The sequence below is a fragment of the Equus przewalskii genome, chromosome 10 (genome assembly GCF_037783145.1).
Source record: "Equus przewalskii isolate Varuska chromosome 10, EquPr2, whole genome shotgun sequence".
Classification (NCBI taxonomy): Eukaryota; Metazoa; Chordata; class Mammalia; order Perissodactyla; family Equidae; genus Equus; species Equus przewalskii.
In genome coordinates, this window is record NC_091840.1 from 20537932 (window position 1) to 20553473 (window position 15542).

General features: G+C 40.1%; 1 protein-coding gene across 15 annotated transcripts in view; it reads right to left on the minus strand.

Moving 5' to 3' along the window:
- ATP6V0A1 (ATPase H+ transporting V0 subunit a1) overlaps positions 1-5963 on the minus strand; it is a 53703-nt gene extending 47740 nt beyond the window's left edge. For 5 of the 15 annotated variants that reach the window (XR_011523002.1, XR_011522997.1, XM_070560435.1 and 2 more), the window contains exons 1-2: positions 4935-5072; positions 2574-2737 (exon numbers count right to left, since the gene is read on the minus strand). Coding sequence is in view for 8 of the 15 variants with exons in the window: in XM_070560435.1 (XP_070416536.1) it covers positions 2574-2690 (117 nt within the window). In the remaining 7 variants the exon portion in view is untranslated. Of the gene's footprint in view, positions 1-2573; positions 2738-3759; positions 3885-4934; positions 5361-5683 lie in introns of those variants that run through there. The other 10 variants (XR_011523001.1, XM_070560436.1, XM_070560434.1 and 7 more) reach the window with 3 other exon arrangements.
- Positions 5964-15542: the final 9579 nt, after the last annotated feature.

Genomic DNA, 15542 nt, shown 5'->3' on the forward strand with positions numbered 1-15542 from the left:
GGGAGCACGAACAGGTATATTTGTGTGAGTACACTGTGATAACATCTAACAGTTAAAGATGCACATGATACTCAGCAATGTCCCTCCTAGTTACAATCTCTGGAGTAGCAGCAGGTCAGCAAGATTAATACTATTTTCACAGTAACACTAAGACACCATTTGCCTTTTTCATTCTCATTCCCTCATGAGTGTTCAGCAAAGCTTTCCAGAGGCTCATGATGTCCATCACAGCAGACTGACTGCGGAAGCAAATATGAGAACCCAGCTGTTTTCTATGAATTCAGACATTAAAAAATGTTTTAAAATGCCACTCTTCTGATGTTTTTTTTGTTTTGGGAAATATAATTTTTTTCATTAAAATGTTATTTATGACAACATGTAGTGGGTTCATTATTACAAGTATTAAATGTTTAATAAATAAATAATTAAAGTATTTATCAATTTTAATTTCCAACACAGAAAATATCGATAGCTATAACTCATATAAAAGCCCTTTGGGTCCTCAATAATTTTTTAAGAGTGTAAAGAGATCCTTAGGCCACAAAGTTTGAAAACTGCTCTCCTGGAGGAACTATCACACATGTATACCAGGAAACAAATATATATATATGAATCTTCAATGGCAACACTGCAATAGCAAAGAGGTGCAATCAACCTAAATGTTCATCAGAAAGAAAAAATGTACAGATAGACTGTGCACATTCTCACAATAACTACATAGCAATTTAAAGCAATGAACTAGCACTACCTGCATCAACATGATCAAATCGCACAAATGCTGAATTTAAAAAGCACCTGCTAAAGGATACATACTATATGATACTCTCTATATATGTTTAAAACATAAAAAATTATACTCTATATTACTATTTAGTGATACATACATGCATAGCAAAAGTAAAAAATAAAAACACACAGGAATGATTAAAAGCAAAAATCATTGCAGAAGTTACCTCTGGGGAGGAGGGGAGAGAAACGGCATGGAGGAGGGATACGCAGGAGCCTTCAATTGTATGTGGAATGCCTATCTCTTAAGTAGATAGTAGAAACAGAGGTATTCGCTATATTATTCCCTATAATTTTTTGTATCATTGAAATACATCATAAGTAAAAGTTAAGAATGCTGAATAGACACAATGGGTGTTAAGAAGAGAAACTATAACACCAGATGAAGGATTGCAAATTAAGGGTGACAGGTTTCAAGTCTAGAAAACTGGTAGAATATCAATGCATTAGCACAAATTTAGAAAGTCAGCATGAAAAAATAGTTTGTGAAAAGGTAAGGTGTTGGAATTTAGGCATACTGAACTTGAGAAGCAGACATGACAACAATGTTAGAGAGCTGTAAATTCAAGGATGGCGTTTGGGAGGTCAGGGCCAGAGATACTGATTTGGGACTCACTATATAAAGATGGAAGACTTGAGAATAGATGAGATCACCAGAAAAGATGACAAAGGAAGATGTGGGTGTTAAGAAGCCTATCTGGAGAGGCAGAGAAGGGAGCTTGGGCAACAGTGACACAGAGGGCAGGGGGTGGGGAAGATAAAAGAGAGGCTCGTGGACAATAAAAATGAATTCTCAGAAAGGTAAGAGAAAGAATCAGACTCAGGTAGGAGAAAATCAGAAGAGAGACAGCATAAAAATGTTCAAAGACAATGAGGAATAAGACCACATCGCTGGATTATATTTGTGCAATTTCAGCTCACACTGAGAACTTCCTGAAAGCTTGCCAATTCCAGGAAGCCAATATTGATTAATCTCACTCCTTTCTGACCACTTCATCCATTCATTCATTCATTCCAACAAATACTGACTGAATATCTTGTATGTGGGCACTAAGGATACAACAATGAATGTCTGTCTTCATGGTGCTTAGATCACAGTAGAAGAGAGAGACTTTAATCAACCACTCACCCTGGTGAATGTAAAATCACGACTATAATGAGTGCTACCAATGAGAGGCACACGGTGCTTTGAGAATGTGTACAGAGAACTGTTAACTCCCCCTCCTTTCAGCAGCCTATATTGTGCCTTCCTGATCAGATTGTAAGCCCCATAGGGCATACTTTTTTACTGTTAGACTCCATTTTCTTTTGATATCTTCTCCAAGTGCCCAGCATAATGCTTCAAAATAATGGGTATTCAGTATATGCTTACTTATGCACTATATATTTGTAACTGATGCTTCAAATTTTGTAATAAATATGTGCTATTGTATGGAAGAGCTATGACAATTTCTTTTTAATACCCTGCTATGGGTGTTAAGGAGCCCAAAAAGCAAAGTTCAAGCCTTGAACAGGTTAGTTTGGTGTCCTCTACTTGCATCTCAAGCAATTACCTTGAAAATACTTAGGATTATTCCCAAAGGGGGAGCTAATAAAAGCATGGAAGGACTGGCACAAAACATTCTCACCTCTAGAAAGACAATTCAAAGTGCACACTCTACCAATAGTAAGCCAGTAGTACAATGTTATTTTTGCAAATAAAAAGTAAAACATTCATCATAAGGCAATTGGCCAAGACAAGAAAAATAGAGTTCAGCAGTAATCAAGAAGCAGCCACAACTACTTACATCACGAAACTGAACCTTTCCGAGTTCTCCTAATTCACTGACGCAACAATAAGCAGCTTCTGACTGTAGAAAAAGCTGGGCCAGTGTCATCTCCTCACTCCGGAAAAGTTCCCCCATGGTGGCAGAAAGTAGCAGTCAGCTGAGGACCTGGATTTCTCTTCAATCTAAGGCAAAAAGAGAAAATTATATGACCTTGGAAAATACCAAGAGGGCTAAGAAAAACAACACCCCAGTAAGGCACTTTCATTTTCCCTTCATATCTTCCACCCCATGCTGACAGGTCTTCAACAACTGTTTTGACATCCTGCTTAGAAAGATGAAAAGGAGACATTACAAAGGCTGTTATTGAATCCTCTCCTGCAGAGCGTCTGATGAAAAGTCACTTCCTCTGCAGTCAACATGAGGATCGAATGACAATATTTTGGGACATCTCAATACATAAGAATGTGTCCAGATTAAAAACAGGAACTGGGAATCCCAAACAGCTCTTTAAATATCCTGGACACAATATTATGAGGCAGTGACATTCACACTGCTCTTTTTTTTTTTTTATTGTGTCAGGAAACAGAGGAGACCTACGTTAATTATACTCTCATAAAGGATGTCTCTGTCCCAAGTAGTTTTCTACCCTCTACTGCCCATTTCTTTTTTTTTTTTTTTGAGGAAGATTAGCCCTGAGCTCACTGCTGCCAATCCTCCTCTTTTTGCTGAGGAAGACTGGCCCTGAGCTAACATCCGTGCCCATCTTCCTCTACTTTATACGTGGGACGCCTACCACAGCATGGCTTTTGCCAAGCGGTGCCATGTCCACAGCTGGGATCCGAACCAGCGAACCACAGGTCACAGAGAAGCAGGATGTGTGCACTTAACCGATGCACCACCGGGCCGGCCCCACTACTGCCCATTTTTAACAGCCAAAGTCCCAGCACTACCCTAAAGCTACGGCTACCTTAAAGGGTTTAACCTTCCAAACGTCTCGGAAAACACCATTTCTCCCCAAGGAATCCAAACACTAAGCATTATCTAAAACAACAACAACAACAACAAAATAAGAAGAACCATCTTGCATATTAAGCTCAATTTCAAGTCAAGCACAACAGGAATACATTGATAATGACAAAGCAGTTTTATCAAGCCACAGAGAACAAGCGTTCCACCTCCACAGCTTTCTGTTTCTTATCCTCACCTTCCAGACTAATTACGTTCTTCCATCTGTTCAAGCTTCTCATGCATGTGCCAATGAAGGTTTCCTTTTAGGGCTGGCTTGTTGCCGGGTATGGAAGACAATTGGCGCTATCAGTGGTCCTGAAACTGCAATTATTTATTCTCCATCAACTATTGTAAGGCACAGACTGTACAGTATCCAACGTCAGTAAAACGCACAGTATTTTTCATATCATGAGGGCACACATAATGATAGGTGGAACGGGCGTCAAAGGAAGAGTTATTCTTCTGAAAGGCTGGGAGACATTTTGAGAAACTGGAATGACAAAACCTTTGTGTACTTAATGTTCAAGGCAGCAAAACAGCACACTCAGGTATAGCAAGGATTTCTCAAGACGTTATGTAGCTTGACTTTAAGACTGTCTATACCTGAATCATCCAAAACAGCAGTTACCAGCTCCCCATACGCCGCCCCTCATACCCCCCGACAAGGACAGATTCCACAATCTCTAAACACATGAAATCATGCCCGATCAGCATAGTTCAGAGGCTGCCGGTAATGACAGTCTGCAACGAGCTACCTCCTTCCTTCTGTTCTTTAATGACTACAAATCTCCCTAGAACATCTCTATCCCACTGGAGCCAAACAGAAAACTTAAACAGACCAAAGCGATTCTGGGGAGAGAGGTGTGACAAAACAAAATATGAAGAAACAGTAATTCTACACAAGATGTGTCCAAATAAAGCGCCTCCCCGCCCTGCCTCACCACTGTCATCCAGTCCTCGCCTCCTAATAGGTATTCAAATTCACCTGCTTCAGTTCCTGTCTACTACGTGAGAAATCAGGAATTCTCTGAGCCCAGGCACACCTACCTCCTGGAGCAGGGAATAAAAGGGGGGAACCCTCACATTGGAAGCCCCTTTAAGAAGCCCCCCAGATTCTTCTGCCTACCCAATAACCTTCAGTTCCTCCGCCTACCCCTCAAATGGGGGAAGGGAGCAGGGCCTCCGAATGGGAGTGAACCTCTGGTTCCCCTGCCCACAGGAGGGGTCCCCGAAGAGGGATGAACCTCCATTCCCTCTGGAAGAACTAAGATCCCAGCTAATTCCTTTGACAAGCGAGGCGGCTGTTAGAAGGATTTCCTGTGCCCCTCGGAGGCTGCTTCCTGTCGCGCCATACCTACAGCCCCCGCTCACCTCGAGCCGCGGGCCGGGACGCCGCCACAGCAGCCGCCGCAGACCAAGCCCGCAGCCTCTGCGGCTCCGGCTAGCAGCGCCTTGACGTGCGTGCGTCCACAAGGCCCCGCCCCCGCGCCGCCGCCGGGCTCCGCCCCTAAGATGACCTCATCGCAGGCGGCCAATGCGGTGCGGCCTCCGTCCGCTGCCGCAGTGCGGAGTCGCGGGGGCGCGGGCGGGCCCCTGCGCGCTGACGCCATCTTGTTTTTGCTCCTGGGTCTCTTCGCGTGGAGGGAGGGTTTGTGGGGCGGGAGGTGCAGGTGCTGGATGCGTCAGGTTCCTCAGCTGTTCGGATTCCTTTTTTCTAATACTTACCCTCGAGGCAAGGGTGCCTGCTTTATTTTCATATCCAAAGAATTAATTCACAGGTTTTTCTCCTCGAGGGAACTAGCACAGGAAGGGGAGAAATCGTTAGGAAACGACCTGATTTAAAAGCACTTCCAGTCCAGTCTCCTCTACGCATACACACGCACACCCTTTTTCCTTATTTGACGGAGAAAATTTGCTCCCCAGAGTGGGGAGCGACTTGCTGAAGGTGCTAGATCCCGGAGTAGGGCCTTGAACAGCGGCTTGTTCACTTAAGAATGGCAAACCCTTCTTTAAAAAGAGACTTGGTGCAGTCCCTCCAGCCACTGTCCAGGGTCTATTTTCCTCCACTTAACAGTGGAAAAGACCCCGTAAAGCCGTCTGTTGTGAAAGTAAATTTTTACCTTGTTTGGTGGATTGCTGCGGGCCCATCTGACCACTTGCAGGTTTTCCGTTCCTCAGAGTTTTTGAAAGAATAGCAAGTTTTTTAAAGCGCAAAAGTGATGCCTACCGATTATTTATAAAAACGTCTTTCTCAAATACTGATACCGATTCCCTTTTCTTGCCCTTCTTTTGAGGCGGAGTAGGGATCCCGAGTCGTTTGTAATAACGAGAACTCTATCAGGAATAACTCGGAAAGCCGGTTATTCAGTCTCCGTGGGTGGTGGAAACCTACTCAGATCCAAGTGTAATGAGGGAGATATTTCAGATAAAAACCTGATGCTGATAGTTTTGTCTACCTGGCAAAAACTTCATCAGTCCTGCTTTACCAGCCTAAACGGAATAATAAAGGGCAAAGTGAATGTTTTATTTGACTTTTCTATCTCACGTTGTGCGTGAAGCTGGAACTTGTCTTCGTTACCATTTAGTTGAGGCCCAGACCCTCCCTTTCGCCGATGATCTGAATGCTCCCCAGCTCTCTCAACTCCCCGCCCCGGCAAGGAAGATAGGGACCCACATTTGAAAGCCTGCCAAGTTTAAGAAAACCATTACACAATGACTATCATTTCCTTCCTTTCAGACTTAAAATTTTTTTTCTTAAACCTCAGAGTCAGCTGCTTGCTAACCACTAATTTTTTATACTCCACCATTAAGACAGCCTTTCCTCTGGACTCAGATCAGTTCCCTTGAAGTCTCTTTTTTCATGCCTTCCTTGAAAGAATATCCTCTCTGAGCTCCTTTTCTGTCTCCTTTCGTCTCCTGCCATCAATCTTTCTCCAGTGTTCTATTTCTTTTCCCTCCATGCTCTCTTCCTTGACAGTTCTGCCTATTGCCAGGCTTAAATGTCTATGTGTGGGACTCATACCTATTTTTCCATCCACCTCCCGTCTCTGAAGCTCAGAGATGGAATTTCAAGCTGCATGAATAATGCTATTCAGGCAACAAATGTTTGCTGAGGGCCTGCTGTGTGGCAGATATGGTGCTAGGTGCTGAGGGTAGGAAAATGACACAGACACACTACCTATCCTAGCGGAGCTCACAGTTCAGTGAGAAATAAAGTTCCAATAATTATAAGAGACAGAGAGAGAGAGATGAGTGCAATGACTGATACTTCTTTGTGCCAGGCAGTTTTCTAAGGGCTTTATAAAAATGAACTCGTTTAAGCCTCACAACAATAGTAGGAGGCAGATACTATTATAGTCCCCGTTTAACACCTGATATGGTGAAATTGAGGCACAATAATTTGCCGAAGGTCACTCAGCTAGTAAGGGCAGGATTCAAACCCAGCCAGTTTGGCCCCATTTCCCGTGTTCTTAAGTATGGCGCTGTTCTGCTTCTGTTAAGAGTGCTGTTTCTGACCAACCTGAATTCAGATCTTGATCTGCCATTTAATATCTGCAACCTTAGGACTCTGTAAGCCCCAGTTTCCTCCTCTGTAAAATGGAGTTAATAATAGTACTTATTTCATATGGTTATAGTGAGGAATAAAAGGAACTTAGTACAAGCATGGCACTCAGTCTGCATTGAAAAATTGGTATCATCATCATCATTATTATTCTTGAGATACAAAATACTGTATAGCGGACTTGAGGATGTCAGAAAAGGTTACATTAAGGAGGGGATGTGCGAGCGGAGTTTTGAGGGATTAGAGTTGCCACTGAGTAAAAGCTGTTCCTTCCCTTGAAATGCTTAATACTGCTAATGGCATGGTTGTTTTCCTAGTTACCCCAGCTCCAAGTTTAAGCAATCTTCAATTCCATTCTTTCCTTTTTTTTCCACATTTAGTCAGTTGCCATCTTGTGCTAATTGTGTGTCCTGCATTTAATTCTTGCCCCTACCCCTTTATCCTTTTTATTTTCATTGCTGATAACCTAGTACAGGTCCGTTTGCCTATCTCAGACAGCTAAAGCAGTAGCCTATGGGAGGCAGCATGGTGTAGTGTAGCAGAAGACCACGGGCTTTTGTACCATGCTGAACTAGGTTTGAATTTCATTTCCTCCATTTATTCCATCTGATATCAAGTGTAAAAAGAATAAATCTCAGCTCTAATGTTTACAAGGTGTGTAAATTTGAGAAGTTAGTTTATCTCCTTGAGCTTCATTTTCCTCATTGGAACTCTCATGGGACTTTTCTGTATCTCCTTTATAAAACACAGTACTTCTTGACCTTTTTTTTTCTATTACCAAACTATAAACTCCTTTTCTCCCTAGCATTGGGCCTATTCATTCAGAAGTAAGTACCATTTCTTGAATCAAGGAGTGGATAGATGATCCTGAAAGAAATGGGGGCCTCCTAATAGAAATCTACGATCAACAAAAGAACACAGATATCAAACAAAAGGGAATATGATCACATCCTGCCTTTCTCTACTTGGTTCATTTTTTGGACTTCGTTCTCTGTGGGGCAGAGAGCTCGTGATAGATGCTTGTATTCTTGTAACGGCGATAAGAGGGGACAGCTGGGAAAGGGTCAGAGCAGAAGCTAGAATCAGATAATGTGTGTGGAGTCAGTGAAAACTTCGCAGGATCATCAAGTTCAGTAGAATAGTAGTGCTGATGTTTGAATTCCATTTACAGTTCTCAAAGTTACCCTAAATTGGAACACACCTATGAGGAAAATGCTCTTTAAATTCAGTGTAGAATACTTTTATAAATAGCTTTCAGTCCTCAAAAATTCCATCATTCCTTCAGTGAACATCTGCTAAGCACAGGCTTTATACCAGGCATAATGCTAGAAACTGGAAATGCAAAGATGAGCACGGAGCTCACAGTTTATTGGGGAGACAAACAACTATCTATACTATAATATGCATAACATGGCAGCAAGTAGAACAGAAGTCTATGGAAACCCAAAGAAGAGAGTTATTAATCCTGTCTGACCTTGGCAAGGCTTTAAGAAGGCTTGACATTTGAGAAGGGCGTTGAAAAATGAGTAGAGGTTTGTTCAGAGGAGAAGGAGACAAACGCTAATCAAATAGAAGAAAAATAGTACTAATATTAGACTAAAATCAGATTTTGTTCTCTTCCTGGTAGCAAAAACACTAACTTAGCCCAACACTGATTGAAATATTTTGATCCAGAATACCCAGGCATTTATGTCCGTTTTATCTATAGTTACCTGTATACTTCTCTAGGAAAGAAAGAAGACAAAAAGGATCTTCGAGGTTGTGCTTAAACCATTCTGTCACTTGAACAAGTACAGCCTATGTCCAACAGGATCAAGTATAAAGTGCTGTTGACCACCCAGCCCCAGAAGACGTGAGCAGGTCCACGTGAGGCTTAGCCACCACTGCAGCTCTGGGTCTCTAAACTGAGCCATTCCTAGCATCCATGAAAATGTCTAAACAACGGCTACACAAACTAGTGCTTCACTACCAAGACAAAGCAGAGAACAGAGGCAGTGATTTAGCAGAGTCTCAAAACGTTATTAGAATTGTCACTGTATCGGAATGATTAAAATAAATATTTTTTCCTCCTTCTCCTCTCATTTTTTAGTTTGAATGAATACACAGCAATTGTCCAAATTTCCACCAGTGAAAGGTCAGCTGATGTTTGCTCATCCAACTTAGATTCCTAGATGGGGCCTAGAGGAGGGTATTAAAGTTAAACCAAGTGTTTTGAAATACGTATTTGTTCAAGTGTCTCTCTTTTCCATATGCTTCCTGTATTAATTTCCTGGTGCTACCAAACAAATTACCACAAACTGGGTGGATTAAAACAACAGAAGTTTGTTCTCTCACAATTCTGGAGGACAGAAGTGTGAAATCAAGGTGTCCACAGGGACAGGATATTTCTCAAGACTCTAGGGAAGGTCCTTCACTCATCTACCTAGCTTCTGGTGGTTGTCTACAGTCTTTGGCCCTCCTTGGCTTGGGGATGCATCACTCCAACTGCTACCTTCATCTTCACACGGTGTTCTTTTCTCTGTGTGTATGTGTGTCCAAATTTCCCTCTTCTTATAAGGACACTGGTCATTGGAGCAGGGCCCACCTTAATCCAGTATGACCTCATCTTGACTTGATGACATCTACACCACTTCTGCAATAAGAACATATTCCCAGGTTCCAGATGGATATGAATTTTTGAGGAAATTATTCAACCCAGTACATTTCCCTTACCAATTTTGAGAAGGAAATTTTGCTCTGCGTAATTTTCCTACGGTTTACCTGCAAGTAGTTGGCAGCAAACAGTAAAATTTTGACTTAAAATTTTACCTCCACTTGTCTGCATGCTTTAAGATGATGATAGCTCAGTTTAATGGTTGTCTAGTCAAATAATTTCTTTTGTTTTTCCCTTTTGCATAAAAACGAACTCTAATTATTAAACTATTCTGCCAAGGATCTGCTTTGAATGTTGTGTGGGAGAATTTTCCTGCCACAGACTTTAGGTGACATATAATCACCTTGACCCTCGTTCTTGAAAGATTGGTTGGTGGTTTGTTTCTGTAGAAGTAGTCCCTTTTGTGGGTTCATTCTGAGTTCCTCAAAATAACACTGCTTTTACTTTCAAAGCCTGTCAATGTTTAAAAGTCTTTTGGTAAAAAGTAAAAATCTCGTCATAATAGATTTTGAGACTTCCTTTGAAGCTTAAGGAATGTCAGCTTTCTTTACCTCTGCTACTGATTACATCCCCAAGGAGATATGAATGAGCCTAAGGCATGTGACATTTATGCAGCCCTCAAGATTCTTGTGACCAACACATGAGGCGAGGAGCCTCTTAACTTGTGGGAGTTAAGAAAGCCGTGGAAAGAGGCTTCTTAAAGAATTAAAATTGAGAAAATTTGAGAGGAGAATAAAGGAAAGGATTTAGTGACACAGGGCAGAGAAGCCTCTCTGTGGCATGAGACCAGAAATATTTGCTCAGGAAAACAAGAAACTAGTTCAAAGAAATTTCTGAAGTAGAGAATCCGGCAAATGTTTCTGTATTGGGTTTCTAGTGACTCGGAGAAAGGAGGTGAGACCTGGAGTAAAGAAATACATTGGAAAATTCCAGTAGAGAGGATCTAGTTGATGGTCAAGGAATAGATCTAACCTGAACTGTGGTATTCCCACGACCTAGTTGAGTGCCTGGCATTCAACAAATACTTAGTAAATATTTTTAAAAGAAAGAAAACAAAACTGGAAATGTAGTTCCTTAACTTGTGACAGACTGATGTGACTTATTTGCATTTGTAATCACGAACTTATTTAAGGCTGAGGATCGCTATGCACGACAGTTGAGTTGTTTTTGTTTTATAAAAGCAGTTTACCGGGCTTGTGTAGTATTTTAAGGGGGGAGTTGTGAGGAAGGGACCCTGCTGGAAACTTACAGGGAAAGTATACGTGGTTTTCAGAGAAGAAACATTTTCCTAGGGGAAGCAGAAAGTTATCCAAGAGGGAACTTTCAGTTGGATGCTGCCTTGAGCCCTATTATCATCACAAGTTTCTTTTCGCTTAGCGTTTTAGAGATTATGAATGCAGGTGAAAAATTATTTCTACTTAAAAAATATACTTTGAGACCCCAACATTTTTTAGCAATATTTATAGCTATTGACAAGACTAGATTTGAGTAAAATCTGTGAATTAAGTAAATTTTAGGAGATTTCCAGTCAAGTTTTACATGCTTCTCTTTTATTCTTTCATTCAATACGAAGTTTTGTACTTGATATGACTCAGGCCTAGGTGTAGGAAATTAGGCAAGGGCCCCAACTTCGAGAAACTCAGAATCTATAGTACAATAAGGAGTTTTTTGGCAATATAGATAGTACTATGAATGCACTGATGAAGGCGTTACTAACTACGCTTTGGAAACTTTACAGGTGGGATGAAATTTGAGTTGAGTTTTAAAGGATGAGTAGGTGTTTTCGTGCTCGTGACTAACTTGGTCCGTTCTCTGCCTGCTTTGTCCACTGAGAGTGACTCTGCCCACCCCCCTGCAAATTGTTTCTTTTAAGACTGAGTTGAAGATCCATCTTTTAATAAAGACAACATTACATGTCAAATTTTAGGGGATATCACAAAAGTTGCACTCAGAGAACAAGAAAAATAATCATAGATTTAGATGTGTTTATCAAACAAGAAAGAATTAAAGTAAACACAACAAAATAAACCTGGACACAGGAGAAAAAAAGAATTAATAAAGTCAACATGACTTCAAGGATAACAAACATAAGAGCTAGTTCTGTTCAAATATCAATAAAAATAGGAAAACTTCTGGCAAAGTTAGGGAGAGAAAGACTATATATATAGTAAGAATGAGAATTGGTTTTAACGACAAATACTGAAGAAATGTAAAACAGGAAAATATGCAAAATTATAAATTTAAATGTTAATAAAATTTTAACAGACTGGGTGATTTTATTTAAAAAGTTATTAATGAACAAAACTGACTTTGTTTTACATTTTGTTAGATTAATGTGTGTTGCATCTTTTTGAGGAATTGTAAATGGAATTATATTGTTAATTTCAGTATCCACGTGTTCACTGTTACGGTGTAGAAATACAATTGATTTTTGCATGCTTATTTTATATCCTGTAACCTTGCTGAACTCATGTGTTAGTTCTCAAAGTTTTTAAAATACATTGCTTAGGATTTTCTACATAGATCATCATGCCATCTGCACAAAGGCACAGTTTTATTTCTTCTTTTCCAAACTGTCTCCCTTTCGTTTTCTTTTCTTTATTGTGCTGGCTGGTTCTTCCAGCACTATATTGAATAAGAGTGATAAGAACAGACCTCCTTTATTTGTTTCCCATCTTAGGGAGAAAGAATTTGGTCTTTCACCATTAAATATGATGCTAGCTGTAGGGTTTTTCTGAAGATGTTCTTTATCAAGTTGAGAAAATTCTCCACTATTCCCAGTTTTCTGAGAGTTATTATCATGGATAGGTGTTGAATTCTGCCAAATGCACTTTCTGCATCAATTGACATGATCATGTGGTTTTTCTTCACCTTGTTAATATGGTGGATTACACTGACTGAATTTTGAATACAGCCTTGCCCTAGAATAAACCCCACTTGGTCATGTATATAATTTATTTTTACATATTGCTGAATTCTGTTTGCTAATATTTTGTTAAGAACTTTTGCATGTATATTCATAAGGGATATTGGTCTATAGCTTTCTTTTTTTGTACTGTCTGTCTGGTTTTGATATCAGTAATATTAATCTCATAAAATGGGTTGATGAGGCTTCCTTTGTCTTCTATTTTCTGGAAAAGATTATGTAGAATTGGTGTTAATTCTTCTTTAAATGTTTGGTAGAATTCTCCACTAAAACCATCTAGATGTGGCTATCTCCTTTTCTGAGACTTTTAAATTACAAATTAAATTTCTTTAACAGTTATAGAGCTATCTAAGCTGTTTTATATTAGGCGAGTTGTGGTAGTTTGTGCTTTTTTAGAAATTGGAATATGAAATATTTACTTAGCCTCAAAATACCACCTTACAAAATACTTATGGATGACAAAGAGGAAAAGAGCAACTTTCCATTGGAAAACTCTGACGGACAGCACCTTAACCAACTGATCAAGGTTAACATCACCATCACTAGCAATGGGCAAATCAGAATCGTGGACCACCTGATAGGATACATTGAGAAGAACACAACATCCCTTTCCTGCTATTCCTGCCAAAGATAAATATCCTACATCCAATCACAAGGAAACATCAGACAAGCCCAAATCAAGCAACATTCTACATAACAACTGTCCTGTAACTTTCAAAAATGTCAAAGTTATGAAAGTCGAGGAAAGAATGAGGAACTATTCCCTTGATTGAAGGAGACTAAAGAGATGCGACAACTTAATTCAGATTGGATCATTAAATTATAACGGACGTTACTGAGACAAATGATGAAATTTGATAGGCTGCTGAAAACCAGATGGTGGTATGTATTTATGTTAATCTTCTGATTTTGATGGTTGTATTGTGGTTATGTATCAGAATGTTCTTGTTTGTAGAAAATACATACTGAAGTATTTGGGGATCATGAGACCTCAGGTTGTCAACTTACTTTCAAATGGTTCAGAGAAAAAATAATCTTTTTTGCCTTAAAAAACAGCTTGTCTGTAAATAATTTTAAAATGTTGTAAGTGACATTTTTTCCAGATAGCCTCTTCCCATTTTGATCACTCTATTATCCTAGGGCTCCTAAACATTGATGGATGTATTTTACATACATTTGTATTCGATATCATTTACTTATTTAGGAATCCTTCTATTTCTTGTATTTATTCTTGTATTTATTTCCTCAATGAGATTATTAAACACCCAAAGGACATAGATTATGCTTCTCTTTCCATTATATTCCTTTGTGCTATCAAGTAGCTAATCTTAATAACCACTTTAAAACACTAAAGGTATTGGAGTATGAATTATCTGAATGGTTGAATTGCCTCTTTCAATTTAAGCCCATGGAAAAACTTTAAATCATCTCTCTTAAGTCATGTGATGGATCCAGGAACTAAGTCCGTGCTGCCTGCTCTTTCACACCGTCAGCAGGCCCTGAGATTCATAGAAATATGTGTCTTGGTGGAAAAATGAGTCACTCCACCAACGCACAGCTGGACTCTCACACCCAGAGCACAATGGAAATTAGGAAATCCCAGTGGAGCACACAGAACCTATATCCAAACAAGAGTTCACACTCTTCCTGTTCTGTTACATTGTGAAACGGAAACATTGTTCCTGGGAAAGGGGCCAGATTCCACAAACGAAATGGTTTTGCTTCAGTGTGCATAGCTGCGAAACACGCTTACCGTGCTTGTTAAGAGTGTCTTGTTTTAAAGATCTGGTCTCGGTTCTAACCAGGAAGTTGATAGGAAGCGGGGGGGTGGGGGGGGTGGGGGGGGGCCTCTCATGTGCAACAGAATGGGTTTAACAGAAAGTCTTCTTAAATACCAGTTCTTGATTTGTTCAAGTGCATGAAAGAGAAAAGCGTCATGCACATTTCTTGCCACCAATGGTGTGTCAATCATTCTGACATGTCCATTTACACATACGAATACATTTCATCCTCAAAACAACCTTAGTATTTTTTACTATGAATAAGTTGTGTTGTAGACAAAAGTAGACAAAATAGTAAATCCCTATGTACCTATCACCTTGCCTCAACAATGTTTAAAGCATGGCCAACCTCGTTTCATCTCTATCCCTATCCACTTCCCTCAGGATTATTTTAAATCATATCCTAGATGTGATATCATTTCATTTGTAAATATTTCAGTATTTCTTTCTTTTTTGTGGGGAAGATTGTTGCTGAGCTAACATCTGTGCCAATCTTCCTCTACTTTATGTGGGATGCCGCCACACTGCAGCTTAAGGAGTGGTGCATATGTCCGCACCTGGGATCTGAACCAGCGAACTCTGGGCTACTGAAGCAGAGCACGCAAACTTAACCACTACACCACTGGGCCAGCCCCTGTATTTCTTAAATATAAGGATGATTTTTAAAGCATAACCACATTGCCACTGTCACACCTTAAAATTTAATAATTCCTGGGGTAGACCTGGTGGCATAGTGGTTAAGTTCACACACTCTGCTTCGGTGGCCTGGGGTTTGCGGGTTTGGATCCCGGGTGCAGAACTAGTACCACTCATCAAGCCACACTGTGGTGGCATCCCACATAAAATAGAGGAAGATTGCCACAGATGTTAGCTCAAGACAATCTTCCTCAAGCAAAAAGAAGAAGATTGGCTCAGAGCCAATCTTCCTCACCCCCCCAAAAAAAATTAATAATTCCTTGACATCAGCAAATATGTAATTAGTATTCAAATTTCCCTGATTGCCTCATAAACCTTTTTTGTTTACAATTTGTTCTTTTGAATTAGGCTCTAAATAACA